We start from the raw sequence: 15,772 nt of genomic DNA on the forward strand, positions 1-15,772 counted from the left end.
TGTTTGTTATGCAATCTGGACCTGTTTAGAAAGATTGTATTTAGTTATCGGAGTCTGAAAGTGAAAAGCAATTTCATAGCTGTGTGTTTGTCCTAAACTTCATCATCTACATTTCTAAGGGCTCTTGATATGCTACTTTGTGGAATGCTCCCTGCTTTTAACAGTGTGACAGCTGTGCAAAAGATTGATGTCTGTTATTAACATAGCGGAGAACATATAGATCCCATCTGCGTATCCGACTGTGTTTCAGAATAGAAGCCACAGCCAGTGCCAGATCTCTGGTCTCCTGAAATTTTGCCCCTCTTAAGATGGACATTTTTATCCCATTGTGATATTTATTGCATTTCTGATTACAATTTTTTGAACTCTGCAACACCGAAGCCAAGCATGGCGCATGAGTTGATCTAACTTGGACCTTGCCAGGAAGAGGAAGTCAGGAGGTAGCATTAGTTAACAATTTTTAAGTACAAGGTTAAGCAGTCTGAGGTTAGAGAGGAAAAGATCAGCAAAGCACTTCTAATCAATTTGATATGGACAAGCTAACTGTATTCATTTGTAACCAGTACCTGTGCAATAAAAGATATTAAATCAACAGCAAAACCTGTTCTTTTGTATATTTTACCAGCCCCAGGTTCCTCCCATGAGTCCTGCAGGATTTCTCAGTTTGTTCCACTTCACTAATCATTTTCACTCGCTCAGGTTCATACAATCTCACATAGCTGCACATGATTAACACCACTGCCATTTTTCACTTCTTTGTCATCTCTTTAATTTACTGCTAGACTTTTGTTCTTTGACCCACTAATGGGACCCTTTCTTTTTTCTCAATTTACAGTCTGATCTTTTAAAAACACTGAACCTGGCCACTCCTTATGCCCAGTTCCTTGCCCTCGCTTTCTTTATTATTTTTTTCCTTCCTTCTGCTCATGGCACATTGTGGTTTTCAAAGATTAAAAAGTTTGTCATATGTCTATTTTTGGACAATTATCATTAATAAATTAAACTTTATCAATCTGTGTGCCCTCACAGAAGGACTATGGGCCTGGAAGGGAGGAGAATGTGGCTTTCCATTTATGGGTGCCTCTTTATATGTCAGTGCCAGAGATTCCCTCATCTCCGGAAAGCAGACAGGTATGTTTAGTGTTGTCTTTTATAGAGAGACTCTGGGAGAATTATTTGGGGAACCAAATTCCCTGCTAGCAAAACCAGTGCGATTGCTCCAGGGCAAAATGTGACCTAATGTCTGCATGGTATTTCAGAAGTGCATATTTTTGCACTCTCTGGTAGTATTTCTCCTTTCGGAATAATACAGGGCATCTAACAAATACCAGACTATCAGTCTGTTGGGTCTAGTTGATGGCTTACATGTTGAAAGTACAAAACTTGTGATGGATCTGGGGAGTTTTATTCCTTTGTCCCTTATGGGGGCCACTGCTTAATTGAGCTATTTTGTCTTTTAGCTAAGGACAAACAAGTTTTTTTAGAGTATGCCCACACCAAAATACAGCCTAACAGAAAGCAAAACATTTAGTAGAGCGAGCTGTTCAGTCTCCAAATCTATGTAGACTTGTTAGCAAGGGCCACACATTGTATTGACACTTCTGTGTGGCTTTTGCTTCTGAGCTGGCGTGGTCTCTCCTCAGCATCTGCCGTGTCTTTGCAGAGTAGCTCAGCATAGTTAAACCATGCCTTTGTTTTAACAAGCTCCAGTTGTGTATTTCACTAGAAAGCAAAATTTTCATAAAAAAGACTGGATTTACAGTGACAAAAAGAAGCAATATAAACACACATTACAAATTATATAGGGTTATAAATACTGAGACATTTTATTTGGAAGAAGACAAGAGAAGAATGTGTTTATGTACATGTGCTAGATATAAAGGCATAAATGCTGAAACTTTTGCATTTAAACATGTATCACAGCAACAAACTAGAGATTCTGTGTGAGGAACATCAGCAGGTTTACTGTATAATAGCTTTTATTTAAAATTTATCCGCAGTCTTCCATAACATTCACAGTGATTTACAGGATTCCATTTATACGCTTTTTACAATTTACACTATTTGCTGTAAGAACTGAAAGTTGACTGGAAACTATTAAAACCTATTTATCAGAGTGTTATGTGCAGAAGTCTTGAGACTCAGACTGCATCTAATGCTTTAGGAAGAGTTTTGTAGAGACAAAAATCTGCCCTATGTTTCAGCATTAATAAAGGACAGAAAGAAGGAAAATAGAGTTGCTATAACATCTATACACATAGCAGTTCCTCGAGCAATATTCAGAGTTAATTCAAACAAGAGAGAAAAGTGAATTCTTCTCTTTGTTGTTTACTATGAACAGAAGAGTCAATTGCATAAGGTGCAGCTACTGAGGCATAATAAGAGACGATGGCTGAGATATACCCAAAAATCAGACACAGATCTGTAGTGTCAGGGAGAGATGAGACTTTTCAAAAAACCATGCAGATTCTCAAATACATTGCTTTTTTAATACCTTGGACAGCGACAAAGTAGTGTTACCTTTCAGTAAGCCAAACCTTACAATTTTGTCATGTCATACAAACAATATAGTCTTTGAGTTAGTCTAAATAATATTATAAATTTATAAATTAGATAAACTGTGACAATTAGATGGCAGCTTTACTAAGCCAGTGAACATATATTCTTGCGACAATGCTGATGATCTTCAACCCATTAATTGGGTAGACATTAGATCAGCAAAGAGGTATCGATGGCACATGTTTTGTGTGTATGTATGCGCACACGCATGCACTCTTACATACCATGCACTTAGTTTCTTCAAACTATAAATTAGTTACTGTTCTCAGAGGCAGTATATCAGATTGTCTGATGAAGGATACAAGAGCTTTTCCATTATAGAAATCATCTATACTCCTTCTCTCACAGGGGGAAATCCAGACTGTGGTACACAATGGTACAAGGAACAACATATTTTGCACTGTCTTCTAGAACTGGTTGGGCCACGCCTTTACAAAGCAGGGCACTGTTTGATCTTGAATATAGCTGGAATATAGTTTGGTATTTAGCTATGTGGGACCAACATCGAATTGTGCTTCCTGGGTTTACTGTAAAGCACACATGTAATAGACTAAGAAAGTTCAGTTCAACCTGATGCAACGCTGTCTTCATTGCCCAGCTGTTCTCTTAGCTACACTACTTAAATTGCAGTGTGATAACTGTTACTGTGGTCTGACATTATCTGTGATAGTATTGTAAATGCCTTGTCTTTCCATGTGTTACCATGGACAAACTTAATGGATAATTGCATATAAGATTTTATGCCTCTGGTTCATATAGTTCTATGACTCCAGTTCAGCCACGAATACACTTAAAATTAAGTTTCTGAGTTTTATCATAGATTAAAATGTCACTGTGAACAGGTCTACCATTGTATCAATTAGATCTTATAAATGTATTCCTGTTAGCCAATTAAATAATTCTGTTTTATAAGAGATTGCATTAATAACAATTGGCATAATTCAAATTTTTAGGAAGGTATCATCATGAATAAAACCCATCAGGAACATATCTCCCTGCTGTTGTCTTCATGATTATATAATTTCAATGATTTATTATCTCAAAATTCAGGACAAAAGGGCTTGACTGAAGACATTTTAAGCTGATAGAAAGACTAACCAATTTTAAAAGACTTAGAACTGGCCTTGCTAGTCATCACTAATATTATCATAGATTCATAGAAAATCAGAGCGGGAAAGTCCTTCATGGGGTCATTTAGTCATTTAAACAGAATCAGGAGCTGTCACTGAGTTCAGTGACTACACATCTTAGGAAATATAATTCCTGGTGTTGAAAAATTATTCATTTAAAATATGTTTTTAGTTGTGGGGGGTTTTTTGTTCTACAGAAGAACATCTTTTCTAATTGTTTATTTTTTTCCACTTCCTGGGCTACACAGTGGATGCAGTGTTTTTCCAGATGCCAGGCTGTTCCAGTCAAAACTATTTTTTCCCTTCTAGCTGGCTGTAATCTTTCAGGGTACCTCAAAGTCACAGCAGAGCTCTGCTTCTCAGAGCATCCTTTTACCCCCCAAGCTGAATCCAGCCTGTGAACATCCTGTTTTGCTCATGTCTATGGCCATGTGAGAAGCCCTTCCAGTTAAGATGTGCTAATGATGAAAAAAACGGAACTATGCTGACAGGTTAAAAAATGGCAGCTTTGAGTGCTTAATGATTCCTCTTGGTTTTTTTCTGTGTAATTTCTTCAGGGAACAAAAGTTTTGTTCTTTGTTGGTTAATCTACCTTGGAGTTTAAACATACTGTAAATGAGATCGGCTTCCAAGTGTACGGTGTCATTCATTTATCTCCCTCTTGCCATTCGGCTGGCATGTTTACCTGCCTCTGAAGTATCATTGCTAGCTCTCATGAAGATTTTTGTTAAGCTTGTGTAAGTACTCTGTTTATTGCATTGCTGTTCCTCACTCCGGAGTGCATTTTCATGCCCTAGCTGCTGCTGCTGCTAGACATTTGTTGCTTTAAACATCTCTGGCTTGGTAAAATTCCACTGATTCTTTTAGGCATCAGTCAGGGAGAGACTCAAGAGGAGTGACTGATCAAGCATTGAGACCATTCTGTAGTGTGATAGGACACCCTGTTCAGACTTGTATAACTGTGTGAAGATCCATATTCATACCTAGTTTAAAAACTTCTGGTTGCTAATCCTAAATCAAGCTGGTAAAGAGTTCCTAGTGGCATAGAAACCAGAGACTTTTCCATGGAAAAGGCTCAACTCAGGGTGCAAAAGACATGATGTATGGCAGTGCTGCTCTCCTCTTACAAAATCTTTTGCCCAGTAAAGGTGGCAGTTTCTCTGCTTGTGCTGGATTTATCACTAGCTGGGAATCAATCAGAAAGACTGTGCTGGTAGCTGCTAATTGCACAGTGGTTTCAGCTTGTCAGGTTTTGATGGATATTATACACAGAAGTCTCTTTCACCTCATCTTCCAATCTAGCTAAAGTCTCCTCACAGTCAAGCCCAATTGGAGGGAGTATTTTGCCCTCTGCATTAAATTTTAGAGCTTATCTGTAGAAACTTAGGATGATGTGTGATTAACTGCAGGACTTTGATTTTGCTGGAAAGTTCTCCTTTTATGTGTGACCCCCTACAATTTAATCACTATTTATTCTAACATCATTAGTTACACTTTTGCAGTATCTTCAGCTTATTCTTGGTCTCGATCCACCAAATTCAAGAGTTCATTGGTACTTGATGTCTGCCTTAAGAAAATGTACAGAAAACATTAGTCTTTCATTCTTCATTATCTAAATGCTAAACATGCATCATTTGGTGATACCTCAGGAAAGCTACAATAATGATCAGAGGGCTGGAGCACCTCTCCTATGAAGAAAAGCTGAGAGACTTGGGGTTGCTCAGCCTGGAGAAGGGAAGTCTCTGGGTGCACCTTATTCCAGCCTTTCAATTCTTAGAGGGGGCTTGTGAGAAAGATGGAGAGAGACTTTTACCAGGGTCAGTAGTGATAGGACAAGGGGTAACTGTTTTAAATTGAAAGATGGTAGATTTAGATTAGACATAAGGCAGAAATTTTCTATGATGAGGGTGGTGAGGCACTGGAACAGGTTGCCCAGAGAAGCTGTGGATGCCCCATCCCTGGAAGTGTTCAAGGCCGGATGGGATGGGGCTTTGAGCAACCTGGTCTGGTGAAAGATGTCCCTGCTCATTGCAGGACTAGATGACCTTTAAAGGTCCCTTAAACCCAGACCATTCTATGATTCTAATTTACTGTTTCAGAGTTGTATAGCGTTGAAGATACAGAAGTATATTTGGTTTGTGATAAATTTTTTGGTATAGTTATCCAGATCATACATTTTTGACTCAGACTACATTTGTTGGCATTGTTATTAGCTTCTAAATAATTGACTTTAGTTTCCAAATTGTCATAGTTTAACCCAGCAGGCAGCCAAAACAACCACACAGCCTTTTGCACACTCCCCCCCACCCCGCAGCTGGATGGGGGAGAGAATTGAAAAGAAAAAAGTAAAACTCATGGGTTGAGATAAAGACAGTTTAATAGGACAGAAAAGGAAGAGAATAATGATAATATTATTATTAATAATAACAATAACAATAATAATAGAAGAATATACAAAACAAGTGATGCACGGCACAATTGCTCACCACCTATGCTCAGCTAGTTCCTGAGCCATGCTGCCTCCCAGCCAAGCCCCCAGCTATATATGGAGCATGACGTCACATGGTGTGGAACATCCCTTTGGTCTGTTTGGGTCAGCTGTCCTGGCTGTGTCCCCTGCCAGCTTCTTGGGTGCCCACCTTCTCAGTGGCAGGGCAGTATGAGAAGCTTAAAAATACTTGACTGCTTGGCAACAACTAAAAATATCAGTGTGTTATCAACATTATTCTCATCTTAAATCCAAAACACAGCACTGTACCAGCTGCTAGGAAGAAAATTAACCCTATCCTATCTGAAACCAGGACACAAATACAGCCTCATTTGAAGTATATAGTTGAATGAAAATATAAGCATATGCAGTTAGAGCCTGTTAACTAATCACATTGTGAACTGAAGAGCGGCATGTTCAGGAAAAGATAACCAGCATTTTGTCACTCTGAAATTTTTAAGGAAAATACATGAGTAAGCATTTAGCAGTAGAAAGATGCCACTTTCATTAGTGCATGGAATGGAAGGATTTGGGAGGTTTTGATTATTTTTAGAGGGGAGCAAGGCAGGTGCTGTTACATATAATGGTTGCCTGGTAACACATCTAGGATTACAATATAGCAGGGTCATTGATGTAGGCTTATTTAATCAGTAATATAGAAAAGAAAAAAAAAAAACCACCCCCCCCCCAAAAAAAAACCCCAAACAATAACCAAAAACCAAAACCAACCCCAAATTCACTCCAGCAAACTGTTGCTTGGCAAGTTCTGGTTTTCGGTGTTTTGTGAGCAATTCAGTGATGCCAAGCTTTCAGAAATATATGTTCTAGAAATGCAAGACCAGAGTAGCAGCTTGTTAGTCATTGCTTTTGTTGTATCAATAACAAAGCCAGTTTTGCCTTTGGGCTTGGATTAGATTTATTTTCATTTGCCTTTCCATGTCAGTTTACAAATACATAACAAGCTTTGGATGCTCCTCTGTATGCTTTTCTGCTTTAATAAATATTTGTTGATACTTCTTTTGTAATATCTTTGGACCTGATCCTAAGAGTATAACTCACACTGAAAGCAAAATTTACTTAATAAGATCACTCATGTATTCAGCTACTACCTCTCATCGCTAAGAGTAGCAGAATTAGGTTCTACATAAATGTAGACTGGTGATCTTTTCTAAGTGTGTGTACTTAAATCTATATTAGGTATTCAGTTGCTGAAAAATTATCCTAATTTGCACAGGCATTGAGTACTCACAATGAATGTTGTTTGCCATAGGCATTTTTGATCCTCAGAATGCCTTGATTTAGGCAGCATTCAACAATTTTGGCATAAAAATACGCTACTTCTCTTTCTTCTGTGTAGGTGGTGACCTGCATTATCATTGAGAAGCAGAACCTCTTCACACTCACCCTTTCCTCAGAAAACAAATCTTGATCCCTTAAACACCTCTCATGTTTGTGCCATGTTTTTATCTATATGCAATTGCATCTTTTGATGGACAATATTTTCTCAGTAGGAATAGGTAAATACAAAAGATCTACCTTCATTATAGAAATGAAGCAATTAAACCACTGCTTCCTCCAGGTATCATCAGTCCATCAGTCCAGCTTTTCTGTAGCGGAAGTTTTGCATTTTGTAGTTTTGGTTTCTGCTAACAAAACAAAACATCTTTACTTTTTAAATCTGCTTTCTTTTCTTTTCTTTTTTTTTTTTTTAAGCAGCATTCTTTCAGGTCTCGCTTATTATTTCATAATTAAAATAGATAGGAGAATCTCTTCCCTACTTTCTATCTCCACCAAAAATTAGAATAAAAAGGAAGGTTTTCTCTTGAGTATTCTGACCTTTTTAATTGCCCTCTCAAATTTGATTTGGTGTGGTTTGTTTTTTTTTTTTTGTTGCTTAAAGTAATTTTGCTTGCCAGCAATTAGAGATAGCGTGTTGTACAACAAACTGTTCCAAACACTGGGGGAAACCTCAGGAAAATAGTTTCCATGGTGTTTAGTCAGAGCTGCATAACTGTTGCTTAGCAAAGAAAATAAGACAAGGGTACTCAAGAGCAGCAAAACGGAGGGCACTCGGTGTTCTGGGTTTCAAACTGCGTGTTCAGCCATACTGGCCAGATCTTTGTGTTGGGTCTGGCTGAGATGGAGTTAATTCTCCCCACAGCAGCCCTCATGGTGCTGTGCTGTGTATTGGTAGCTAGCAAACTGTTGATAACACACCAGTGTTTTGGCTACTACTGAGTAGCGCCAGCACACATCAAGGCTGTCTTTCCAACATTTCTTTTTCCCCAGCAGCAGGCTGGGGGTGGGCAAGATCTTGGGAGGGGACACAGCTAGGACAGCTGACCCAAACTGACCAAAGGGATATTCCATACCATATGACATCTGCTCAGCAATAAGAAACTGAGAATAGGGGGAGGAACAGGGCAGGGGCATTCGTTGGATTTTTTTTTACAATGTTTGTCTTCCAGAGTAAGGGGTATGCATACTGAAGCCCTACTTCCCAGGAAGTGGCCGGACATCGCCTGCTGATGGGAAGTAGAGAATAATCTTTTGCTTTTTGCTTTGCTTCCGCGCGCGGCTTTTTTTTGCTTTAGCTACATTAAACTGCCTTTATCTCGACCCACGAGTTTGGGGTTGTTTTTTTTTCCATCCTCCTTTCTCCCCTCCCTGCCTTACTGAAGAGGGGAGTGATAGAGCGGCTCTGGTGGGCACCTGGCCCCCAGCCAGGGTCAACCCACCACAATCTTCTAGCCAGCCTGCTGATGCATTGTGCCACAGCGTGGATGGGGCATTTTACCAAGGTGAATTTGTTCAAGATGCTCAGTCTGAAGGCCAGATTATTATATGATTCTCTTTCCTTTTGACTTTGATAGTTATGATGAATAAGAGATGTTGATAGCATGATTTATGAAGAGGTAGATCTACAGAACTCACTCCTTCAAAGCCCACCTTTCTTCTCTTAGCTCACTGCTCGCGTGTAGGAGGATTTCACTGTTCCCTGAAAAACATCTGAGTCTCTTTGGTATTGCTCCAAAGCTGCACAGTCACCCAGAGGTTGGAGGCTGGGTACTGGCCATCCTGGAGCAGAAGCTTAGGACGTCACAGTTGAAATTAGTGAAATGCGTTGCAGCTCCTTAAAGCTAGAAATACTGTTTCTTGCTTCTGCTACCCCAGGGAAGAAGGTAAGAGGGAAATCTCTCTGGAGCATAATCTGCATGTGGGACAGGTTCACACAGGTTCACTTATAAAACTATGTAGGAACAGAAAAGTTTTGGGTTTATTTGGCTTAACTTGCAACCTGGACATCAAGTTGGACTCAGACAGGGCAACCTTGTGTTTAGGAGTTCCCACAAGACAACCTGGCCCTTCCCTCAGAAATGAAGTCAGCCCTCTCCTTCTCAAAAAAATTTCTCCCAAAGGGAGCAAGAGTCATGTGTTGCTCCTGCCTTGATCACAAGCAAAATCTGACAGATCCGGAGGCCTTCCCTACATTTGCATGTGGCAATACGACGCCTGAGATCACTAATTCCACGTGGGAGCTTCAGAAACCTGAGGCTCACCCTTGTCCTCAGGCCCCTTGCAGCTGTTGCTCACAGAAAGGCAAATGCTGCATGCACCACACCTATGGGGCAGTCCATCCGAGGGGCAGGGGATGGGTAGCTCAGTCCTGTTCTGTCCCGTGCTCCAGTGGGAATAAAAGAACATGTTTTTAGTGGCTTGCAGCAAATGGCTGCTTATGGGCACATTTGCCTCTGCTGTTTCATCACCCTCCCTAAGCAGAGCACCTCCAGCAGCACTGCCCAAGTGTTATACAGTCCTGGCTCTCTCCGGGCTCTTCCCCATGTAGCTGTGGTTTTAGCTATTGCATTACATTGATTTATCAGTCCCTGTTAACTCCATCCCCTGAAGATACAGTCCTGCATTTCACTGTCAAGCTAGGAAAAAAAAATCTTTAATGTGTTAAGCCAACTTCTGCCCACAAGTGCTCCATTAATTCCATCAAATCTATTTTGGTCTTATTTCTGCCATCAGTTCTGCCACATTTTGTGCCAGCTCAAACCAATAAGCTAAATTATAAAGGCTCAGAGCCTTGCTCAGATAATATGGGCACTTTCTCAGCAGCACAGGACAAAGGTTAGCAGCAGAAAGCAGCAGTGGAAAATGAAGCACAGAAGGATGTAGCATAAAGATGTCACTAGTTTTCTAGCTCATCCTAGCATTAATGCACTTACTATATTTTCCATGTCATTTACACCATCATCTTCCCAGTTAATTTTGTAATCTGAATCTGAGGACTCAGGCTGGGGAGAACTGCTGTACTGGAAAAGGAAAGAGAACTAAAGCAGAAATAATGCAAATGGGGAGAAGGAAGGCTGGGAAAATTTGTCTGGGAAAAGGAATGTGTTTCATTTGCCTTTCCTTGCACTATAAAATGAGTGTAAAATGAACAAGATGCGGGTAAGCACCTTTAGTTTAGAATGATCCTGAAGTTCTTCACAAATGCATCTGAGTTTGTTTTTATAATTCTTCCACTGAAGAATTATATGATGCTTGGGACAGAAAATAAGGACTAAAACCTGGACTTGTTCCTCCTAAATTGAGGAGTTAGGTGTCAAGATATCATACCATAGCAACCAAAGCAATTTTCAGCCATTGGTGTGCCATTCCAGCTCATAACATCTAGGGTAGGAACCCTAACCCCACCTGCCTTCCCCAAGAACACTTGCATTTCAATCATGCAAGGAATATGACCATCTGTATAAAAAGACTTCACCTCATCCTGACCTTTATGCTAGCTGGGAGGCAACAAACAAGAAGAGGTCAAGTGAAATAAACACTGAGCTGTGGTTTGGTTTGGTTTTTTGTTTTTGTTTTTGTTTTTTGTTTGTTCGGGGGGTTTTTGTTTTGTTGTTTTGTTTGGTTTTGGTTTTTTTTTTTAATGAGCAAGTGTGAGGATAAACTAAACTGGAGTGAATTGGTGAGGTTTAAAGGAGAGAAATTAAAAAGGAAAGCAGCCCTGTATGTTTCTTCAAGAGGTTTTCAGCTGATCACACTCTCTATGGGATGCTGACAGAGATATGACCTAGGGGCAGTGTGTCTGTCAGTATAAGAAAGTTCATGGGGGACACAAGATCTAGCCAAAATATACAAGATCAGTTCTGTGTAAAAGTGGTGGAGTGCAACGGAGTCCTTGCCTTGATAATTCTGCATGGTCCACCTTTGGTTTCTTCACCCTCTTCACCTTCAGGGAATTTCCCAAATGGGCAATAAGCAAGTCCTAATGTGGACTCATTGCATTTTACACTTGACACTGCTTCTGCGTGGTGCTCACTACTACAGGGACAATGATTAAGTGTACTTCAGAAGGAAAAATGTCACCTTCTATATCAAACAATTCCGATTTCCTTATGAGCCTGGATTTAATATTTATAGATCCTCACTTTTTTTTTTCTTGTTTAAAAAACATATTCCTCCTCCAAAATCTGTATCAGAAGCCTGAAGGGGAGAAGCACACTCATTTGTAAGATTAAATTCCTCTTATCTTCCTAACCGCTAGTCTTCACTTAGATAAGACAAGGTAGGTTAGGAGGTCTCTGTAAAGCACAGAGTTCTAGTTCTCATCTTTCTTCACACAGACTTTTCAGTCTCTTCCTAATCTTTCTTATTACTCCCATCTGCACCCTTAGGAAGACTATATTTTTAGATAGGCTAACCTGAGGACAGTATTCCTAGCACAGCAGATGTATCTTGATTTATAAATGGCCTTATGATATTTTTCTTTTTATTCTTCACACCAGCCTTTTGTAGCCTAACATTTGGTTTCTGATTTTCATCTCTGTTGAGCACTGGTCCTCAGAGAGCTGTGATTAGTAATTTAGGACAGCATCCACGTTTACCGTAGCATTGAATTTCATATTGCCACCTCACTACATTGCCTATTTCCCCATGTTAGTCCTAGTTTTGCCTGGGTTTGCTTGACCTATATAATTTTGCTGTCTTGCTGTTTATCACCCTCCCCAGAACACTGCTACACACACATAACTGCACAAACCTTATGAATATATTTGCTGTATCTCAGCAGTCACCTTTTTTTCATTCTTAGCCAGTTTCTAGTCCATAGCAACAAATTGTCTCTCACCTGGATCCTGCTGAATTTCTTTATCCATTCGATGTGCAGGATTTTGTCAAAGGCAGTTGCAAAATCTAAATAAATAATGCCAATTAATTTTCCTTCTCCTATATAATATTTTTCTGGCATTTTGAAAGACTGCTAAATAGGTAAGAAGACATGATCTCCCTTCTAGCATACTCACTCTCACTGAATCCTAAGGTCATGAGGCTGTAGAGGACATGTAATTATGTTTATAATTATCTCCATAACCAATTCACAAAGTACAAATTCAAGAGATTACAATTTTTCTGATTAAAAATATATCTATATCAGACATGAACATTGTATTTGAATAACTGCTTTTGAAAATTTAAGGCTTTTGATTTATTTCTGAATACCAAAAAATGTAGGCTTTGTAGAAGCTTACTGCATTCAGAGGATAAGCTTCCCCTCTCTGCAAATCATTTGTGCAGTCATTAGGAGGGGAGGCCACATGGTGTTATGTTGATCTTTTAGAACAAGATATCCATATGGGAGATCTCAGTACTACTGATGTTTTCAGTTACAGCAATCTTGTTTGGCAGAAAAATACTACTGACATTTAGGTGAGATTTTCTTCGAGACCCCTCAATTGTTACATGGGCCTCTCATTTTTCTTCATTTATCAGCACACTGGTATATATCAGAAACCCTATAAAAAATGACTCTTTCTGCTTTAGTGTTGGTTTGGCATTAAAATACTTTGACATATTTATTCATTTACACAAAGTTTCATTAATGATTATAAGCCATCAGTTTGAACAGTCTTAAAGACTAATAGAATGGATTGTCTGATTAAATAAAAATCAAATTATTTAGTAGTAAATTAAAACATTAGATCACACTTTTCCTTCAGTTTCCCCCTGGAATCCTATGTCATTTTTACGAGTGGTAACAATTATCCATATTCCTCATTCAACTGGTCAAAATGTGTCATCCCAGTATGCTCATCTCTGTAGGTCCCTGCTGTGTTTCTGTCCAATCACCATTTTGTCCCGTTATGAATTGCCAGAGCACGTTTTTTACAAAGAGCTGTACTCCAACTCATTCTAAGCAATGAGCAATTTTCCCTTCATTTCAAATGGCATAAGCTTTCCTAAGCTTTGGAAAGGTCCTGGAGGATCCAGAGTGCAGCATAGTCTTTGAGAGGGTGATTCAACCAATCTTGAGATAACCGTGAAGACATAACATGCCTTGCCTTGGGGAAGCACCTATCTCTTCCCATTGACTGTGGAAAGTAAACAATACGTCTACACTGCCCAGTGCAGTGATACACAGACACCTGAGCTTAGCCTGTAAGCAGGACCACAGTGGCCACTCCACCCGCATGAATCAGTCCTTCTGAAAAAGCACCAATGTGGCTGGTCACAGGATCTGAACCAGCATCTCCACTTGACACCGGTATTCAGAAGTGCCTGGTGATCTTTCTATGGCAATACACTGCGTTGAGTAGATGTGCCCATAAAAGCATAGGCAAATGTCAGGTGCAGATGGCAAGGCCAGGCTCAGAACCAGCCAGGAATGTGGATGTATTTTCGTTTTGACACCGTCCACAGAAACACCAATGTCTCACATAAGGCCTGGGATGATATGGTGATACTAGAAAGTCTAAAGGCAACCTTCTGGCTTTAAAATTATTAAAACAGAGAATTAAGGAGAGAATAAAATTTCTCTAGGAATGTAAGGATTTTGAAGTTTTAACTGATTACAGATTTTTTTATTTTTTTTAGTCTGTGGGTTAATTTCCGTCTTTTATTAATGAAATACTTTCTACTTGAATTTATAGATTTTCTGTGTATGTATAGAAAGGCAATTTAAACCAACTTTCATTTTTTATTCTAACAGAGTACCGCTCTGAATAAATATTCAGAAGACTTCCTGAAGTAAAGCAGGTGTTCTTGATGGAAGGCCACTAGAAGAAAATCCAGCAAAGAACATGACTTTTAGTAAGTTAATGCTGCTACTTGTTTATTAAACGTTACTTTCATCATGGATCTCTTGACAGGAGTAGGTGCAACAAAAGTGGAAGTTTCTCTAATCTACCCTCATGTGCCATTTTACTCAATTACAACATACTTGCCTTGTTTTCTCTCTAGAGCATAGGTTAGCTGTTTGCTCAAGCCAATGCTGGATGTAGTCTAAGCATGACTAATGAGTTTAACCAGATGGCTGTACAGATAGCTCTTTTTCAATTATTTTTTTGAATATTTTCTTCCTGGATCTCTTATCTATATTTATCTGGAGGTTTTAGCACCATGTGTCCATTTTACATACATTTTAATTACTTAGACTTGCTACGCAACATTTTCTTTTTGAATGACTCCACAAAACAGTGGAATAACCAAATTGTTACAATTCATGGTTGGTTTCATACTCTAATATCTTTTTTCATAATCTATTTAAAAGTAACTCTGGTACCTTATCCCACTAATGCTGTATCCTCTTAGAAACTCCAGAGATATTCTCAGAAAACACAAAAGGGTTGTCCATTCATTGAGCAAGACATTAACGAAGACTGAGTTCTGCATCTATCACATTCCTGCTTTTAGATATGCAAATCTCATCATCAGACACCAAATTTAAGTGAGCTTGTTTCTGTATAGAAATACCATAATTTTCCTTTATAATGGAAATCTCTGTGAATGAAAACTTGATTTTGCAAGTAATTTTGGTGACTGCACAAGTATGTTCTTAATTTGGGACTGTATTTTCCACTCAGATGTTTAAATTTACTTATGTGAATGTCATCGAAACATTCTTCTTTCTTTTTGTAAATTTAAACTTACAGCATGTACAATGTCTCACTAAGGATGTCTATACACAATGCTATTGGCTCTAGTCTGTGTAGTGAACAAGAGTTACACTTAATTGCTGAAATAATCTACAATAGCAAGAAAATGTTTTTAATATGTGTAACCAATTTCTTCAGCAAAAATTGCAGGTTTTATTGTAATTAACTATTTGTAGTTAAGTGGCCTGAACTGGGTCTAGATCACATTGATTCAGTACATCTTCCTGGATTTAGCATGTAGTCAGTCTTTACTCTGGGGGCCCCTCTCTGTCTTTGAGTCTTTTGTTCAGTGCCTCCTTCCATGAGCAGAATATTGGTGCTCATCGTTGCTCTCATCACCTCCAAGTTGCCAGTATGATCATCAGTATACATCCGTATTATTTTTCTCAGTTCAGGCAACTTTCTTTGTGCTATTTTGAATAAAATTGAAATTGTTTCTCCTTTGGAGGTGACAGCTCTTAAACTTTTTCCTTGATTTGCTGCTATAAAAATGGTACCTACTAAAAAGTCAAAATTTATCATGCTGATGTAAAAGCTGTTAAATACTTTGAACACAGCTTAAATAAAGTCTTTAAACTTCTGAAAGACTTTATCAGAAGAGTTTCTTAGAGGGAGAAAAATAACCTCATACAGAGAAAAAGCTAATTAATATT

The 15,772-nt window shown here is 38.9% G+C and overlaps 1 protein-coding gene across 2 annotated transcripts in view; it reads left to right on the forward strand.

Annotated features, from left to right (window-relative positions):
• Window positions 1-15,772, forward strand: part of MEI4 (meiotic double-stranded break formation protein 4) — a 148,537-nt gene that overhangs the window by 8,733 nt on the left and 124,032 nt on the right. Inside the window, exons 2-3 of one of the 2 annotated variants that reach the window (XM_054821876.1) lie at window positions 1,030-1,131; window positions 14,174-14,274. In XM_054821876.1, coding sequence (XP_054677851.1) covers window positions 14,265-14,274 — 10 coding nt within the window. In that variant the 5' untranslated portion in view covers window positions 1,030-1,131; window positions 14,174-14,264. The remainder of the gene's footprint in view (window positions 1-1,029; window positions 1,132-14,173; window positions 14,275-15,772) is intronic. The other variant, XM_054821875.1, reaches the window with a different exon arrangement.

This window comes from Grus americana, chromosome 3 (assembly GCF_028858705.1).
Source record: "Grus americana isolate bGruAme1 chromosome 3, bGruAme1.mat, whole genome shotgun sequence".
In the NCBI taxonomy this organism is placed as follows: Eukaryota; Metazoa; Chordata; class Aves; order Gruiformes; family Gruidae; genus Grus; species Grus americana.